At 47.1% G+C, this 19,803-nt stretch overlaps 1 protein-coding gene across 3 annotated transcripts in view; it reads left to right on the plus strand.

The window, feature by feature from the left end:
* Positions 1–19,803, plus strand: part of Klhl3 (kelch like family member 3) — a 125,802-nt gene that overhangs the window by 49,690 nt on the left and 56,309 nt on the right. For all 3 annotated transcript variants that reach the window (XM_076938919.1, XM_034510461.2, XM_076938920.1), the window contains one exon: positions 6,052–6,214. In XM_076938919.1, the coding sequence (XP_076795034.1) occupies positions 6,052–6,214 (163 nt within the window). The remainder of the gene's footprint in view (positions 1–6,051; positions 6,215–19,803) is intronic.

The following is a 19,803-nucleotide window of genomic DNA, read 5'->3' on the forward strand; positions in this document are numbered from 1 at the left end:
AGTGCAGTTTAGAGGGTGAGTCAGGGAATTAGTGGGAAGATAGCCCTGGGCCTCCTTCAGCATGGCCGCCTTCAGCATGGCCGCCGGTTCTGCCGGAGAAGAAGCCGTTCAGTCTGTGTGCTTGCCCCTTGCCTCCCCCCACCTGCTGGAGCCGTTCCACTTCCCTGACACCCCATTGCCAAGTTCAGTCTTCTCCATACCACAGAGGTTGTAAGAGTGCCCATTGTATAGGTATGCGTGAACCTCAAACCCTGGCTTCCCTCATTCTCTCTGGCTGTGATGCAGAAGCAAGTCAGGTGATCTCCTTTACCTTAGGGTTTTCATTCCATAGATGTGGTCGTGATAACAGGGCTTACTGTGATATTGCTGGTGTGAGCCATTTCATAGACGTAGTCACGATAGCAGGGCTTATTGTGATAGCGCTGGTGTGAGCCATTTCATCAGTGTGGTTGGGGTGACAGCATTGACTGTGATAGCGCTGGTGTGAGGAGCTATCCTGTGACTTGGTCTTAGAGCGGGGCCTGGCACACTGTGCATAGTATTACCTAAACAGGGTGATGCCGTCACACATACTTAGACGGCATTGATGCTTATGGGGACCGAGGACAGGTGGCCAGGTAAGGAACAGAAGTCATGGTGAAGGGCGTGGGGCTAACCCCATCTGATCTAGAAGTGGCTGGGAGCTGGAGAGATGGCTTACTGGTTAAGAGCACTGACTGTTCTTCCAGAGGTCCTGAGTTCAATTCCCAGCAACCACGTGGTGGCTCACAACCATCTGTAATGGGACCTGATGCCCTCTTCTGGTGTCTGAAGACACCTACAGTGTAAAATAAATAAATCAATTGATTAGAAGTGGCTGGGGACTCTTCTAAGCAGGAGCATACTTTATGGTACCCTCTGGGGTATACCCAGAATGCTTGGCATGGACGGAGGCCTGGATCAGCCATTCTTCTGAGGAGAGGGAGCTCTGGCTCTCTGCTGCATACCGGGGTGGGGGGAATCATGATCAAAGCACACGATCGTCGGGTGGTGGTGGCGCACGCCTTTAATCCCAGCACTTGGGAGGCAGAGGCAGGCAGATTTCTGAGTTCGAGGCCAGCCTGGTCTACAGAGTGAGCTCCAGGACAGCCAGGGCTACACAGAGAAACCCTGTCTCAAAAATCCAAAAAAAAAAAAAAGCACAGGACCATGGGCTGCACTGAAACTCATCTCATTTATCACATTTGGACAGTCATTCAGCACTTTTTTTCTCGAGCTACTACCCTGCAGCAGCCGACAGCTCCCACAGAGAAGTAGCTGTCACAGGCTGCTTCCCCAAGGAGCAGCTGCTCTGTAGGCAGAGACAGATGGAGGGCCTGGGTGGAGGTATCCAGGAGGAAGTAGTCACTACTGCCTGACAGGGAGGAGAAGCAGAGCAGACCACACTCAGGAAATGTCTGGGGCAGACTTTGGAGGAAGAGGGGCTGGTCTGGCTCTGTCTCTTCTGTCTTTGTGCCCATCCCCCTAACCCAGGCTGTGAGTCCCCTGATGGGCCTACTGTCAGAGATTGGGGCTTGGTCGAATGACCCTGAGAGTTAAATCTCACCCCTTCCCAGGTGCACACACGTCCCTGTCCCTTGGAGAACTGGCTCTTCCTTTGTGGAGGTGGCCACCGTTCATCTGAGACTTACTAATGCGATTAGAACCCAGGCCATGCAGTTTCTCCACCTAGTCCTCATTACCACCTAGGAGGGAGGCTGACACAGTCCCTGTCTGTAGCTGATGTTCAAACGGGCTTAGTAACCCGGGTAGCACAGGCCAGGGCAAGTGGAGTGGGGACCTGAACCCGGCTCCCTCTGACTAACCGCACGGCTCATTTCTTAAGTGAATGATCTGAGCCTCGGCTTCTGCCCCCTAGGGGTCAACCATCAAAATGACAGGGCTAGTGGCCGTGCTCACGCCTATAAATGCATCACCCGCTTGGTTCTCTCCAGACTTATGGCGCCACCTTGACCACACCCACTGTACTGTTGAGACGGAGGCACACTGAGCTAGGGTCATTGTCCTCGGCCACATGGCCACAAGTGGGAACACCATCACTAAAAGTGACAACGTTAGCTCCCGTTGTCCTGTCACTTGCACCTTGCATCCATCCCCCTACCCCTCAGAAGGCTCTAATAAGCACTACTACCCAGCAAGCCTGCACTGGGTGTGGCCAGGAGGGGCTCTGGTTCCTTCACCCGGTACTCAGGCGTGCCCTCGGTTGTGCCTGGCCCTGCTCCCTCCCACGCACCCCTCGGTTGGAGTTCCAGGACTGGGTGTTTTCTGAGGCAGGACATTTCCTCTTGTTTTTGCAAAAGGAAGCAAAGGCTGTGACGGGATATCCTCTGCTGTGTTTTCATGTTATTGGAGGGAGAGAACAAACAAGACAGGCCCAGCACAGAAGTGTGGAGGGCTGGCTATTTGCAAGTGGAGGGGACCTGTCAACTCCTTACTGTGGGCCATTCCAGGCTTTCTTAGGAATGAGGTGCTGAAAGGCAAGCCGGATGCTTTCGACCCAGGGTAATTTTCCATGCTGATGGGTAGTTTCTGCTAACTCCTCCCTCTCTTAGCGGCCAGCGGTCCATCCTATGGCTCTACCCTCACAGTCCACTTCAAAGCATGGAGCTGGGCTCAGGAAGTAGAGAAGAGGAAATGCCCTCGAGTCCTGCTGATGTGGAAGCTGTTACCTTCCCCGGGAAGGGGGTGTGTTTGGGTTTGTGTTTGTGGTCCTATCTGATAGGACCTCAGTCTATCCCGAACAACAGCACATGAAAGGAGGGTTATCTCATGCTTTCCCCATCCTTTCCTTTAATATTATGGCCTCTTCCAATCTTTGTCCTGTCCCAAGTGAAGCTAGGGAAGGCAGAAAAGGGCCTTTAAGCATGAGATCAAAGAGTGTAGGAGCCATTAGACCACAGCCGGTTCATAGTGGGAAGCCAGGTCAGGGGCACCCTAAGGTAGGCGTGGCCACTCTCAGGTGGGCGTGACCACTCTCAGGTAGGCAGGGCCAAGCAAGGAGTGGGTGGGAGTGGAAACTTTCATTAGCTCTTGCCTGCTAAGTGGGTTTTTTGAACAGGAGGGAACTTGAAAGCTATGTGGGTAGTTTGCCCACGTAAGTGTTAGGTTAGAATGTAACCTAAGGCGTGCACGCGCTCAGGAAATAATTTGTTATTGTACTTCTCAAGCTGGCTGTCGTGAGTTTGAAAACCGAAACACTAAACTGTGCTGTCTTTCCGGAGGGAAAGAAGGGAGTGTGTGTGTCTCCGGCATGATCTTGCTGGGGCTTGGCAGGGAATGCAGCTTGGGGATAGGCAGGAATCTCAACCATCAAGAGAGTTACTGGCAAGAGATAATCCCCCAATGCTAGTATGCAGAAGTGTTCCAGGTTGCCTAGAATTGAGGGGGTCCCCCGGAACTTGTCCTAAAACTAAAGCTGAAATTTGTCCTAAAACTAGTAGGGTCGCACAATGCTGGATGATTGGCCAGAGGGTCTGTGGGGTCACGTGGTGTAGAGCTGTCTATTCCTAGTGTGTACCCAGCAAGAGTGGCTAATGGATCTCCACCTCACTGGCAGGCAGGGACTAATCTGGTCTTGAGATCTGTATGGCCAGGCTGAGTGGCCCACAGGTTAATTGAGTTTCCAAGTTTATGGCTGCCCAGTGGGGTGGAGGCAGCCTGCCGCCGACGGAGCTCGGGTGGTCAGATTTGGGCTCTAGTTGGGTTCACCTACGTTTTACAACTCTGAGGCCAATTCGATTTTTATCTCTTGCTTCTTCAGAAATGAATCAGTGGGCCAGAAAACACCAAGGACATTGTGTTAACTCAGCCTTGCTGGGGACACGGCAAGAGGGAGGTGGGGTTCGGCGTGGGAGGAGCTGAGGGGCCTTTCCAGGGAGATGTAGAAGCTGGTAGAGCTCTCCCTGTAGACAACTGAGCGTATGACACACAATGGAGTTCTTGGGGCAGAAGTGGATGCATTTGGGCAAGGACGATGAACAGGGCACGCTGTCCTTCCACAGCACTGGGATGTCTCTTAGTGCTGTCAGACCAGGACAGCTGGTTACCCCTTGTGGAAGGACAAGGGCCAGGAATGATCAGTAGGCACGGTTTTAGGCGGAAGCACTTAGAGGTGATGGAAGTCTATATGGAGAGCTGGGAGATGTTTTGGGAGATTAGGATCCAGCATTTAAATTATTTTTTTTTTAAAAAAAAGACACATGTAATGCCCCAGTAAAGAGAACAAAGCAGCCATGCCTGCAGCCATGTCTTCCTTGGCAGCCGGGAGGAAGGACACAGGAACGGGGAGTTGCTATGAGGAACGGGTGCCCGGTGGGTGGTTTTTGCCCAAGTTTCTTTTTTTGGTAAGTTATCCAGGCTGTCTGCCTCTTCCACAGATGAAAGGGACAGCAGAGTCCAGTGCTGCAGGGCGTTTGTCTTGTTTTTATGATCTAGAGGGCAGGCTGGGCAGCTGTGGGAAGCTTGGCGAGGGTTGGTAGTGAGCACCCAGCAGGCTTGCTCAAGCCAGTTCCCCCTGGTTCTTAGGAAAAACACATGCACGCGCACACACCCGAGCAAGAACTATTCTGTTTTCCATGATGCAGAATAAGCGTCCTGTGACTTTTCTAAAGAGAACTTAGCTCTCCTCTCTGAGAATATACTCAGAGGACTCCTCTGCTTTTTAACCTGCTCGAAAGGAGGGCTGCCCATGCGCACAGTGGCTGGGGTGACTCTCTTCTTTTGGTCAGATGACAAGTGCCACAAAAGCAAGAGGTAGTTTATTTTGCTTACAACTGGATCTTAGAGCCTTGACCAGTTTTTGGCAGGTAGACATGCAGCAGTTAGTTAGAGTGGGCTAGCACGAAACTCGGCAAGTGCGTTCTAAGTGAGAACGGCACGCTGAAGTCTTCAGGGCAGAGTCCAGAGTCCGCTGGCTTGAGGGAACCTTAAATGTCTCTCCATGCTCAGCTCACACCTTCTGTGTGACACATTTCTGGGGAGATGTAAACAAACATTTATCTGCCCCAGATAGGGAACCAATGACAGACCAAAGAACAGATGTCCCCAAAGTTTAACTTAGTGAAACCAATATGTTTTATTGGGGTCACTTACAGAAGCAGAAATGACTCAAAGACAGTGATATCACCAAAGCTCACCCCATCATGGGTGGCAGCTCAAGAAAGCTGGAAACCTGGAGCTCACCGCACAATCTACAGGCAGCTCAGTAGGTTGGAGGGAGAATCGTGCAGGTAGCTCATGAATTCTGAGAGTCTTCCAGGAAGCAAAGCAGGTCTCTGCTTCCTCAGTGCGGCTCAGCATATGCCTCTCTCCAGTCCTACTGCTTATACAAACTTAGGGAGGGAGGCCTAGTGGATCTGGTCAGTTTTAGGGACTTACTGAAGCTGTTAAGTTTTATCTTCTTAGCTTAAGAGCTTCCCCAAAGGATGGAATGCTTCACCTCTCCTGAGAACACCCTCTTGTTTTACCTCCCTGCAGACACCCTCTGTTTTCACAAACTTTCCTCCAAGATAGAAGGGTTTAATCTCAGAAGATATAGCACACAATAGCCTATGCCCATCAGGGTGTGTAATTCTCTGGGTGATGCCAGTGTGTGGCCAAGTATTTAGAGCTTCTGCGTGTGTCGTATATGCACTATACTCATGTTGCAGGTGTGCACACACTGTGTCTCACTGGGTGTAGTTCCTGATCCAGCATGCGCAAGGTCACTAAAGTTCTTAGAGATGATGGGGCTGTCAGGCCTGCCTAGGCCTGCTGAACCAAACCTGCATTTTACTAAGATCCTGGGATGAGACAACCCTGGAAAGCTTTGCAGGTTGGAATGATACTGAGACTCCCCTTGTGAGTGGGGCTTCAAGGGCAAAGCAGGCTGGGAAGTTTGGACTCAGTGACAAGGCAGTGGAAAGCCACGAGAAAACCTTGAGTATAAGGTCACAGAAAAAAGAAGGGACAGTGATTTTTGGGGATGAGCTGTGGGACCAGGTGTCTCAGAGGGTCACCTTCTCTCTCTTGCAGGTGCTGCTTCCAGCAGCCAGCTTGCTGCAGCTCATGGACGTACGGCAGAACTGCTGTGACTTCCTGCAGTCTCAGCTGCATCCCACCAACTGCCTGGGCATCCGCGCCTTTGCAGATGTGCACACCTGCACCGACCTCCTGCAGCAGGCTAATGCCTATGCAGGTAAGCCAGGGCAGCCCGTGTTTCCGTGAGCTCATGCATTTAGTCACCTGAGATCCTGAAAGTGGTTTCTGCTGCAGAGCAGCTGTGAGTTGGTTAGGGAGACAGAACACAGATAGTGGCAGGCAAGCCTAGCTCATGAGTGGAATATGGTTAACTCCTACATGGTTGGTGTAGCACAGAAAGAGCTGAGAAGTGTTGGGAAGGCGTGCCGGTGTGCTTGTGAGAGAGTTCGTGAGAGTGTGAGCATGGGTGTGTATATGAGTGTGTGAGTACAATTGTGTGAATGTGTGTGTGTGTGAACTTGTGTGTATACAGATATATGTGAATTTGCGTGTGTATGTGCATGCATTAGTGTGTGTGTGTGTGTGCATGTGTGTTTATGTGTGTAGCATAAACTAGGCTTAGTGTTGAAATGGATCTTTTCCTTGTTTAAGACAACTTTTCTTTGGTCAAATTGCTCTATATAGATGGTATTGGAAGTTGAACACTCTCCAGGCCCCCAGTGACTCACAAGTTCTCTTACACACTGTCTCAATTTCTACACTCACTGATTTTTTTTAAGTCTGTAAGGAATTAAAGTGCATGATGGGTGTGGTGGCACACACCTGCGACTCAGCACTACAGAGGCAGGAGGATCACCACAAGTTCAAGGCCAGTCTGGGTTACATGATAAAATCCCACATCAGAACCAAAACCAGAGCAAATAAATCAAAGGGTGAGAGTGTAGTCAGACTCAAGTCAGAGTGATGGAGCATTCAGTTGAGAGCACACACTTCTCTGAGAGGATGGGGCTGGCTTCCCTGCAGCCATGTTGGCACCTCACAATCAATCACTCTGTTCAAGGGATCTGGCCTTTATGCCCACATGCACTCATGTGCACAGACCCACACAGAGACACACAATTAGAAAGAAATATAAACTCTAAACAAAAGGCAACTTCACAAATTGGCTTTCTCTATTCACCTCAGACACCTGTGAACACTGTTAATTTTAAATTTATTTGCTTTAGACATCAGTGTTGACTTCTCCCGGAGGACAAGATTGGGCCTCTGCAGACTTCTCTCATGCACACTGAGGGAAACAGTGTGTTACAATTAGGTGTTTTAGTCAGAAAAAATATTCACAAACACCAGAAAGGCAGTGAACAACTGTCTTTTTCTTTACTATGTGTGTAACCACCTACACTAGACACAGCTGGAAGAGCCTCAGTCTGGCAGCGTGTTTTCTGAGTGTCACTGTACCTTGGAGAACTTGTTATCCTGGTATTTGAATGGAGACTTGGGAGGGAGAAGAAATGAACGTAACTACACAGCCCAGCATGTTTAGAGGGCAGTCTCCTTCTGCGTCCACTGCAGGAAGTGGAAGGATGCCGAGTTATCTAGGAAACGGGTCTGGCCATCTTAGTTGCTAGATTGGTGCACAGCTGCCTCATTGTCTACCAGGGGAAAGCTTTATCTCATCCCATGCCCAGATAAACAGCGCCATGCCTGCCCCTCTCTTTGGTCCTGTCTAGCCAGGACCTAAGAAATGAGCCGAGGAGCTGCTGTCTGCCCTGTGTCCTTGAGATGACAAGCATGTGTCTGTTGCTTTTGGTTCCCTAGTCAACCCCCTGGTACAGACTGTCAGTCCTCTATGTGCAAGAACACATGACCAAGGGTCACAGACTGTTGATCCTACATGGGAAGGCACACATGACCAAGGGTCACAGACTGTTGATCCTACATGGGAAGGCACACATGACCAAGGGTCACAGACTGTAATCCTCCATGCACAGACATACACATGACCAATGGTAACAAATGACATGTCAATCCTCCATGCAGACACACACATGCCCATGGTGAAGATGTGCTTGAAGCTGACCAATGTGAAGGACTTCTCTGGTAGCCCTGGCTCGCAATCCTGTTAGCCTGTGTTGGCTGTGAGTCTGAACCCTGATGTTTGTCATCTGTCCACTTGTGCTGTCCTTCCTCCACCTTCTCTCTCCTGATGAGGGTCCCACTCAGAAGAGGCCCCTTTCCTGAAGGATGTTGCTCAGGTTTGATGTAGCAGGAGCTGAGCCAGGATGAGTGTGGTCCCACTGTGAGCATTTGTCAGTGTGATGAAGGTTTGATGCTTGCACTTCTGTTCCCTTCTTTCTTATCTCCTCCGCCAGCCCTCTCTGCTAACCCACCTAGTGTGTGCATGCATGTGCACTGTGTTTTCTTCACCTCCCCTCCCCATCTCATGGTAAGACAGATCTGTGGGAGGGTGGAGATGATGCTTCATGCTGGTGCTTCCTGGTCCTGATGCTGTCAAAGCAATTGGCTTCTGGCAGCAGCTTCTGCACACGTGGCTACATGTGGGTAGCCTAGTGAATTTCCATTACTAGTATTTATGGGAGCTTTTCCTTTGGTTACCCTTTTATGCTAAGCACTTCACGAACACTCTCCTCGAAAGTATCCAACAGTTGGGGAAACCAGGATCCCAAGAAGTAAGAAGGTCTGAGGAGATGCCACTAGTAAGGGCAGGGATGGAATTCAAACCCAGTATCAGCATCTGTGGCTGTTGCCTTTCACAGTTTCCAGTTTGCATATAAGGTTATTGAGGAGCACAGGAAGCTCGAGTGGGCCTGCTCCACTGAAATGGTAATGCTTGGTCACCTGTGTCACAGTGGCACCAAACTCCAGCATCAGACTGTGTAGACAGATGTGCAGACAACTGATGCTGATACAGACTTACGGTCATCTTGGGGTTGGGGAAGCACAACATGGATGTCTTTTCTTCTTGGTTGCACCCCTCTCTGCATGGGTGGCCATGTCTACATTCCCTGGCTCAGCATGCTTGACAGACATGGAACCCCTTTCTGTGGTGTAGGCCTGTGACCTTCCTGCAGCCTCAGCTTTGTAGAGCAGGGTGTTTAAGGTACAGAGATGATGCAGACGCTCAAACGGTAATGGACAGAGAGAGGAAGGGAAGCGCTCAAGACTGCTGTGTTTAGGGAGAGTGGTTGGAACGATGCATTGTGCCTGTCTTCTTTGACTGATGTGGGCTTGCTTCATTTCGTGATCATTTATCTCTGGACAGTGGGAGCCGGTACTTTGGGATACCCCTGTTTCTGGAGACAGATCTTTCACTTTACTTTGTTCCATTGTCATATGAAGAAACGGTGCTGGGCCCGCCTTGCTTTAGAAAGTATTTTTGAGCCAACATTATAAGGAAATCCTTTGGATCAGATCCAGAAGTCAGGCCTGCCAACACGTGGGGCTGAGCAACCCTGGACTGTTCTTAAAAAACCTTACTGCTTTTAGGATGACGGGAATGATAAGGGGCAGGAGATGTCCTGTGGTAGCAGAAACCCCTGAGACTGGGCTCTGGATCCCCCTTGAGAGACCCAGCTGCTGCACTGAGGGGCCCCAGAGCTGGGTCCACCTGTAGATGCTGGAACTCACGACTTCTGACTGCTGGTGTTCAAACCACACATGACCTGGGGCAGGGGACTAGTTCAAGGCTTCTGATTTTGGGTTTCCTTTATCTGGAAATACAGGCAGGTGGATCTGCGGTCCCTCTTCTCCCCTCCCCAGTCTCTAGCCAACTGGGCTCTGCCTTCACTTGCCTGCCACCCCCAGCCTGACCTTGAACACTTACTTTTCCAACAAAAGCTCTTTTTCTGACATATTGTCACTTCTTCAACTTAAATACAAAACCCTTCACTGATCATTCCAAGAAAAACAGACCAGCAGAATGACCATGAGAGGCAGAACAGTCCCACGGGGAGTGAAACATCACAGCAACTTTGTCCCCTCCTGGGTCCCTCAGTATCTCTTTCATTGAAAACATGTTGGTGGGCTGGAGAGATGGCTCAATGGTTAAGGGCACTGGCTGCCCTTCTAGGGGACCCTGGTTCTATTCCCAGCACACACATGGTGGATTGAAGCCATTTGTAATTCCAGTTCCAGGGGATCTGACACCCTCTTCTTGATGAGTCCTGAGGATCCTAGAACTTTTGTGGTATACAGCTATACATGTGGTAAACACTCATGCACATAAAGGAAAAAATGCTTCCCAAGTTTATAAAAGCCTTCTTATTAGGTCCTGGGCAGTCTCCGACATCTACAGTTATATTCCCATACCATTGCACTAAACTTTATAAAATATATACTATTGTATGGGGCAAATTATCTTCTTGTCTGTCAGAAGTGAAGGTATAAACACCCATCACTCTCCCTCCAGTTCCTCTAAAGGGGTCCGGGGGACAATATTGGGTATTCCTATAAAACGTACATATTATGTGTTTTGGTGGAGACAGAAGCTCTCTGTACCATCATCCTTTCAGCCTTTTATCATCTTATTTTACGCGTTTGGATGCATGTCTGTATACAGTGTGTGTGCCTGTAGAGGCCAGAAGAGGGCATTGGTTCTCTTGGATCGGGAGTTACAGGCAGTTGTGAGCCAATGTGTGGATGCTGGGAGCTGACCCAGATCCTCTGGAAGAGCGGCCAGTGCTCTTGACCCGTGAGCCACCAGACCAGCCTCCCTACCCATTATGCGTTTATTTGGTCTAATACAAAATCTTAGAATCATGCCCAGACTCTTGAATAAGGCTGTCCATTTTAGCGTGAGTGTGTGTGTGTGTGTGTGTGTGTATGTGTATGTGTGAGAGAGAGACAGAGACAGAGAGACGCTATACTAATACTGTGTTGATGAATATTAATACTTCCAGTTTTATAGACCATATTTCAGTGACCATTAAATTCATTAATTTACATTTATTTCATATTGCCGGGGGGGGGGGGGCAGGGTTTCATGGTGCAGGCAGAGGTCAGAGAAAAACTTACAGGAGTCAGTTTTCTCCTTCTACTGGGTGGGTTCTGGGATTGAACTCAGGTTGCAGGCCTCAGCCACAAGGGCCCTTCCTGCTGGCCCTCAGTAAAGTGAGCATTCTTCTTCATAATACTTTGGACTGTAGTTGGCAGGGTAGAATCTTGGTAGCATAACTGGATCAAAGAAAAAGTACGTTTAAACCGCGGCAGCTGGAGATCTGGTGTAGGTGCTTGTCTAGTGCATATGGGCTCTGAGTTTGATTCCCGGTTCTGTGTACGCAGATACTGTCAAATCTTTCTTGTTAGAAAGGATCTCCAGCCTCCCCGGTGAGAGGGGCACTGGCTGGGGACGGCATCCCTCAACCCAGCAGACTGCTCAGTTTCCTGTTTGGAGCGACCCTGGCTCAGCAGCTGCGGGAGCACCTCCTGCTTCCACTGCATGCAGTTTCACTCGCAGGGCGATGTATGAGACATTTGCTCTGCTGCTGCCATGTTTGTGTGTGTGTGTGTGTGTGTGTGTGTGTGTATGTGTGTGTGTACGCACGCATACGCATGTGTGGTTGGGAGAGGGAGCCCTTCAGAAGCTGACTGCTCAGACCTCTGCTCTCAGCAGAGAGTATCCCAGCCCTTCTTGGGAGCTGAAGGCTGGAAAGGGGACTCTCAAGGGATTTTGCACAGCCCATTTCTTATCCTTTGTAATTGTTGCTCTGTTTAATCTTTAACCCCAGAGACTTGGTTGTTTGGTAGTTAGAGGGCCATGTGCCTGGGCCATCAGTGGAGCTGCTTAGGGGATTTTAATGGAGCCTCATTAAAGCCACGCAGTTAAAATTCTTTGGGTATGCTGTTTACATCAACCTGCCAAAGCTGAGCCGAAGCCCTCCAGCCACAAGATGGAAAAGCCATTTAATTTCATGTGCTCATAAAGAGAAATGTCCCTCCCCCACCTTTTGATTGATTAGGTCATTTGGTAGAATGAAGTAATTAAATCAGGAGCAGAAAAGTTTTGCAAAGCATTTAAACCATGAATCTCTGGCCCAGTGAGGCCCAGCTCATGACTGGGCTGCATCCAAGTTGCACGAAGAGAGGACAAAGCTGTGGGTGGGGGTTTTTACTATTTTGATCACTTGCTATGACCCAGGCACAGTACCCGATAGCAGTGATAACTGGGCAGTTTTAAGAAGCACATGGTATTGTGTGTGTGTATGTGTACATGTGTGTACACATGTGTGCGCGCGTGTGTGTGTGCACACGTGTGTGTGTGTGTGTGTGCACACGTGTGTGTGTGTGTGCGTGTGTGTGCTCATGCATGTATGTGTGTGTGTGCATGTGCGTGTACTTGGGAGAGCAGGAGGAGCATACATATATCTTGAGACACAAAACCCAGGCCATATGGAGAATATTTCTACCTTCTGTGGGGCATGTGAGATACTTAGAGTCTGAGGGCTAGTGGCTCTGACCCTTCTGGGAAGACATCAAGGTGGGCTCTGTTATGTTTCTGTGGAAACCTAGCTTTCTCCTTGGAGCAGAGACTGAAAAATCACTCAAATCAGGAAGGCTAACCTCTGCTCTTCAAAAATTGGAAATAAGGAATGGGGGATGGGGAGCACCTAGGGGGAGCACCTAGAGGGCACCACTTAGGCAGTTCTCCTAAGATTTTTTTTCCCTGTCAAGTGTCTTGATTCTGCTCATGCCCCCATGGGTTTCCCAGTCTCCATGTCTTAGAAGAACCTCATGATAAGGTAGGGGGAATGGGATATGAAAATGACTTTATTTCCCTGTTTTGGGGGGAATGGACTATGGGAAAAAGGGTGTATATACCTAGTTGAGCCTGGTATACAGGGAGAGATCTTAATTCAGAGGTGGTCTTAGTGTCTTTTATTTATTTATTTTTTATTGGATATTTTATTTACATTTCAGATGCCATCCCCTTTCCCCATTTCCCCTCCCTAGAAAACTCCTATCCCATGCCCCCTTTTTGCTTTTATACAATTTTTTAAAAATGTTAATCAAAGGCTTTATAAATTTGGTAATTCTCAATAACAAGATGCCCATACAATCAGAAGTGTAACCTAATACCCAACCTAGATATACCAACTATCTTTGAGTGAGTGGGAGACATCTGCCTCAGTGTCCCCCCCCCCATCATCTAGCTCCTCCTTTCCTTCTCCTCCTCATCTCCTTACTCCTCCTCTTCCTCTCCTTACTCCTCCCACCTTAGCTCCTCCTACATATCACCCTTCCTGTTAAAATAAAACTCTTCTCTTAAAATACAATTAGAGCATAACTATACCAATTTGTGTCAGTAAGGTGCAAGATAGACCTAATACCCAGTCCATCATTTTGTTGACTAAGCAGAACCTCTGTCATCTCTCCTAAATAAAACACTTAGTTCTGAACCTGGCTTTTTTTCTTGGCTTTAGAATAAATGTCAGCTGAAAACCATCCTCTCAATTTTTTTCTCTAAGTAAATAGCCGGGATTGGCTATGAGACTATAAATCTTCAACCCTGTCAGAAATCCAGAATGACTGAGTTAACTAAAATTATGGGAAGCACAAAGCATAGCTTCTAAAACTTAGCCAATTTATAGAGACCGCTGAACACCTGGACAGTCCCTATACTACAGAATGTTGGAGCATCTGATCTTCAGCCTTCTGGCCCAGGATCATCTGACAGACCTAGTGATGCGGAATTATTAAGGGCTGATTACTCTGTCTAGGCAGATATAATCAGTAGACTATTCTGCAAGTGTGTCCTTTTCTGGACAGTGATTTGTCTGTAGATGAAAAGAGGCAATTCTTGTCTAGTGGCTGTCTCACCACAACTGGAGCAACTCCGAAGATGCTCAATTTCTTCTTAGAATCCAGGTCTTAGTGTCTTTTCTGTCTCCGTGATAAAGCATGATGGCCTGGGGACCTTGTAGAAGTTTGACTTAAGGTTCTATGATGGTGGGGCGGAGGCAGCAGGTGGCTGCAGAGTCACCTGGAGAGCTCATCACTTGAGCTTCAGACAGAAATCAGTGGGAGTGCTCTGGAAATGATGCATGGCTTTAACACCTCAGAGTCCACCCCCAGTGACAGACTTCCTCCAGCAGGGTTACATCTCCTAAACCCACCCAAGTAATGCCATCAACTGGGGACCAAATTCAGATGCTCAAGAATATGGGGGGGGGGGCATCTAATTCAACACACTACATATGTTTAAGTTCTGAAGCCAGGACCACGTCCACAATGCTTAGAACAGCACTATTCTAAGATTACTGTTTTCCCTTAAAAAGAAAGTTATTCGTATTTGTAACCTTTGTCTCTCTGTTTCTCTGTGTGTGTCCTCCCCCCACCTGTCTTTATCACATCCCAGAGGGAACTTTTAGGGTTTTCGGGTATTTATATTTAGTTTTACCCTAATGGCCTTCTCAGGGACAGCTTTTTAAATGCATCTTTTTAAACTTGTGTTCATGTTTTACCTGCATGTATGTTTGTGTACCATGTGTATGCAGTGCCCACAGATGCCAGAAGAGGGCGCTAGTTCCCAGGAACTGGAGTTACAGACTGTTGTGAGTTGTCATGTGGTTGCTGGGAACTGAACCCAGGCCCTTTGGAAGAGCAACCAGTGTTCTTAGCCTCTTAGTCATCTCTCCATCCCTAGGACTTGTCTTCATCTTAAAGACTAGGGTACTTCCAGAACATTTGTTACTGTAATCAGACAGGCTTTTTTTTTGTTTTGTTTTGTTTTGTTTTTTGTTTTTCGAGACAGGGTTTCTCTGTTAGCCTTGGCTGTCCTGGAACTCACTCTGTAGACCAGGCTGGCCTCGAACTCAGAAATCCACCTGCCTCTGCCTCCCAAGTGCTGGGATTAAAGGCGTGCGCCACCACTGCCAGGCTCAGGCTTTGGTTTTAAACTCTGGCTTTATATTTACTTTGTGTGAATTTGGACAGGAGACTTAGTCTTTTGATCTTCTGCTCACCTGACTTTAAAGTGGAGAGATTGATATTCACCTTGTCAAATAAAGACGTATATAATATATATTTATGAACACACTTAGTATATACTTTATATTAAAATCTGTCACACACACACACACACACACACACACACACACACACACACACACTTAATTCCAGTTCAGTGTTAACCAGAATTAAAAAATGCCTCCCTCAACCTTCTCCAGACCTTTGTCATTGAGAAGACCCCACCACATCCCTAGAAGCCTTTCAACACTGAGATAAGCATATGAGTTGCTTGGTATGGAAGGTTTAGCAGCTCCATGAATGAAACAGAGCCCAGGACCTCACGAGACTCTACTCAATGTTCTCCGAGCAGTCTCTGACTTTTCCCAGGCTGCTGCTGTTTTTGTATAGAGGTGCCTCTTCTACAGGGGACATTTAGCCTAGAGTCCTCTGTTGGTTATACTCAGTGGGAGAAGGGGGCTGGAGAGATGGCTCAGTTCAGTCCTCTCTGTGTTGCCCATGAGTTCTCATCCGAAGGGACAGACATACACAAACGGTTTCATTAACTAGCGCTCAGGATTCAAACCATGTTTGCTATTGGCTGGTTAATTAGAATTGTAGCCAGGACCCTTGATTTTATTGCTTTTCTTTTACCTGTTGTTACTACTTTTAGGGAAGTGAGAAACAGATAACACAGAAGGTTGTGACTTACTGTTAGAGGGTTACCTTCACTGGGCTGGGCCATGGTTGCAGGATACTCTGTCTCTCTGTCTCTGTCTGAGTACCTCTCCTCCAAAACCGGTTCTCCTTGGCATCTCCCATGGATAACATGGGACCACACATGTAGTGTGTGGTACATAACACTTACCGTGGATGACACAGGGTCACAATATAGTGTGTGGCACATGACACTTAGGATGAGTGAAGCAGACCCGGGGCCTTGCAGGCTGCTCCGTGTTCTCTGAACACTCTCTACATTTCCTCAGGACTCCGCTATTTTTAATCCTTGAGTGCCTCTTCTAAAGGAGACATTTAGTCCCAGTCTTTGGCCCTCTGTTAGCAACACTTCAGAAACAATAGGAAAAGGGGGCTGGAGAGATGGCTCAAGAAAAATAACAGCCGTGGCCACGGGCTTGCGGCTGGGATTGTTGGTGCCAGCAAGCCTGTTTGTAGGCATCAGCCTGGTTCTCTTGATTTCTGAAGAAACATCACATTTGATACATTAGTTGCTGACTGATCTATAGTGCTTGGATGTCTTCAGTAAACACAAGTTTTAGGTATTTGCTTATTTTAATGCTCACAGGACTTTATGAGGCATTCTGTTAAGAAAAAACAGTAGCCTCACAAGACTGGACAATCGTATGGCTAGAAAGTTTGTTGAATTCAATGGAATTAAACTTGATGTCAGAGACTTGGCAGGTCCCGCAGTCCCAGAGGGTGCCTCAGAGCTGTGGACAGGCATCTCCATCGGAGCTACCCACAGCTGGACTCTGTGAAGAGGGAACAGGCTGATAGGCTTCCCACCTCATGAGCTTCGTAAGGGATCCAGAGTAGACTAACAAATTTCACCGTTTTTAAAAGTGTTTAAATTGTCTAGCATTTACTTTATTTCTTTATTGTGATTGCCATTCGGGGGCAGAAAATGTTCAAAATAAATCATTTGTGTTTTGAAAATTTTGCTTTAGAAAGATAAGAAAATTTAAAATCTACTGAGTGCAAAAAACTATGGTGTGTCTGTTTTCATTGCCTGTTGTCCAGGATGAGGTGATGGGACCTGCTTAGAAAGTGTGTGTCCTGTGTTGCCAGGGCTGATGGTCCCCTCTGTTCCTGCCTAGCCTCCTGATACAAGCTCTGTGTGGCATGGCATTTCTGGCTTGCCACTTCTGGTGATTTCTTGAGTATGTCCTGCCTCCTTGAACAGAAGGGACCTCAGGGTGTGAGAATGACCGAGACTTTCCTTTCAGCCTAAACAAAGTGATTAAAAACATGTCCCTCCCTGCCCTCGTGACCTACTGATATGATGCACACTATCATTTGTGAGCCTTAAAACGAGACATAGTTCAAGTGTTTGGATTATATTTTATCAGTGAGGAGACTGAAGTCTGGCAAAAAGTGGCCATGACATGAACCCAAGCCTTCTCGTAGCCAAGGCTCATGGCCACACTGTGCTGATGCATTGTGGGGGCTGCTGTAGCTGTGCATGCCTGCCCTTGGGAGCCTGAGGCAGGAGGATGAGAGTATGAGACCAACCTGGATACATAGCAAGTAGCTGAGTCAAAACATCAGATAACCACCAGCTGCCACAACCATGAAATCTACCCAGTGAAGTGAATACACAAAGGACAAAAAGCAAACCAAAACCAACCAACCAAAAAACAAAACCCATAAAATATCCCGAAGCAAGACAAACAAAAACCAGGCAACTATAGAAGATGATTCTTGGGGAAATATCTCCTGCAAGCAGAGTGGGTGCTTTTTTTTTTTCACTTTTTTATTGGATATTTTATTTACATTTCAGATGCCATCCCCTTTCCCCATTTCCCCTCCCTAGAAAACCCCTATCCCATACCCCCTTCTCCTTTTTGCTTTTATACAATTTTTTAAAATGTCAATCAAAGGCTTTATAAGTTTGGTAATGCTCAATATCAATCAGAAGTGTAACCTAATACCCAACCTAGATATATCAACTATCTTTGACTGGCAGAGACATGTGAGCATTTGCCTCCATGTCTGGCCCCCCTCTCTCTTTCTCTCTCATCACCTAGCTCCTCCTCTCTGTACTCTTCCCACCTTAGCTCCTCCTACATATTACCCTTCCTGTTAAAATAAAACTTTTCTCTCAAAATACAGTTAGAGCATAACTATACTAATTTATGTCAGTAAGGTGCAGGATAGACCTAATACCCAGTCCATCATTTTGTTGACTAAGCAGAACCTCTGTCTTCTCTCCTAAATAAAAGACTTAGTTCTGAACCTGGCTTTTTTTTTTTCTTGGCTTTAGAATGAATGTCAGCTGAAAACCATCCTCTCAAATCTTTTCTCTGAAAGTAAATAGCAAGGATTGGCTATGGGACTATAAATTTTCAACCCCATCAGAAATCCAGAATGACTGAGTTAACTGAGATTATGGGAAGCACAAAGCATAGCTTCTAAAACATAGCCAATTTATAGAGACCGCTGAACACCTGGACAGTCCCTATACTACAGAATGTTGGAGCATCTGATCTTCAGCCTTGTGGCCCAGGATCATCTGACAGACCCAGTGATGCAGAATTATTAAGGGCTGATTACTCTGTCTTGGCAGATATAATCAGTAGACTATTCTGCAAGTGTGTCCTTTTCTGGACAGTGATTTGTCTGTAGATGAAAAGAGGCAATTCTTGTCTAGTGGCTGTCTCACCACAACTGGAGCAACTCCGAAGATGCTCAATTTCTTCTTAGAATCCAAGACAGAAAGCTGTCAGGAGCAGACAGGTCTCTAATCAAAATGAACATTAATACAGAAATGTTTGTAACGCCAATTCTGTGGACTTCTGATGTTTTGAAAACCAACTATCCATGTAAGGCTATCTGGACTGTTGTCTGTTAACTCCTCTCAGCTATTTCTAAATAAAATATAGAAAACTCCTTAACAATAAACTCAAAGCCATGAATTTGCTATAGGCCCTTAACTCACAGTCTAGCCATCTCAGATAAGTTAAAAAAGTTAGAGAAGGACTGGGTCTAAGTCTTATATTCCTAAATGTGTTATACAGGCGCAATGCCTATGATAGTAACAATATTCATCTCACTTTTATATTAATAAGAAGCTCGTACCAATAAAAGCCTTACATTAGAAATCAAAGTAAATTTTGTACCATTTAAGAAATTATAACTTCATCTTAATAACAATTATACATAATTCTACCAGTAAGTTGTGGCTATGCAGTAAATCCTAGCTAATCCTCCCTGATCCACCAAAATCACTACTTTTCCTTAGAAAGACAGCCCAATATTAACCACCTCAGTCCCCAAGTCCAGGGAATAGGGGCACTGACTCTTCATTAACTTCTTCAAGCTGATTATGGGTGATGAGATATTAGAAGAGGGGTTGGGGGAAGAATAAATTGATAAGCCTCTGACATGATGTCTTCACTGCATCTGGCTGGAATTCCAGGACATCAGAGGTTTGAGCAGTTCTGCTCAGCTTGCCTGATGAGTAGATACACCAAGGCTATATATTCTGCAAAATACAATTCTCAAAATAAATTTTAGTATCAAGATAATTGTTTGTTTGATTTCTGGAATCTAGTCTTCTGGCTGCCTGCCTCTATCATGTCTAATCCATATAATTCTGGGAGTTTCTATGAGGGTGTGCTCCCACCATCCTCCCATTTTTGCCTTCCTGCTCTCAAATTCCTAAACACTAGGGAATCCAAACATTCAGGCACCAAGGCCCTCTACTTCCACTGCTGCCTAACCCCTTACCCCCCTCTAATTACTACAAGGGTGTGCTCCCACCATCCTCTCATTCCCACCTCTCTGCTCTTGAAATTCCCCAACACTTGGGAATCCACACTTTCAGGCAGAGTGGGTGCTTTTTTTAGAGAACATCTAGGAAAATGGTTAATGTGGGCCCAGTCTTCTGGGGACAGGTGTCTTTGGGAGTCAAGTCAGGTACCACATCTTGTTCTTGATTTGTTTATCCTGTTTTTAAAAATTGTGTGTGTGAGTGTGTGTGTGTGTGTGTGTGTGTGTGTGAGAGAGAGAGAGAGAGAGAGAGAGAGAGAGAGAGAGCATGTATGTGTTCCACTTGCATGCAGTGCCCACAGAGGCCAGAAGAGGGCATCAGATCTTTGGAAA

The sequence above is a fragment of the Arvicanthis niloticus genome, chromosome 8, assembly GCF_011762505.2.
Source record: "Arvicanthis niloticus isolate mArvNil1 chromosome 8, mArvNil1.pat.X, whole genome shotgun sequence".
Classification (NCBI taxonomy): domain Eukaryota; kingdom Metazoa; phylum Chordata; class Mammalia; order Rodentia; family Muridae; genus Arvicanthis; species Arvicanthis niloticus.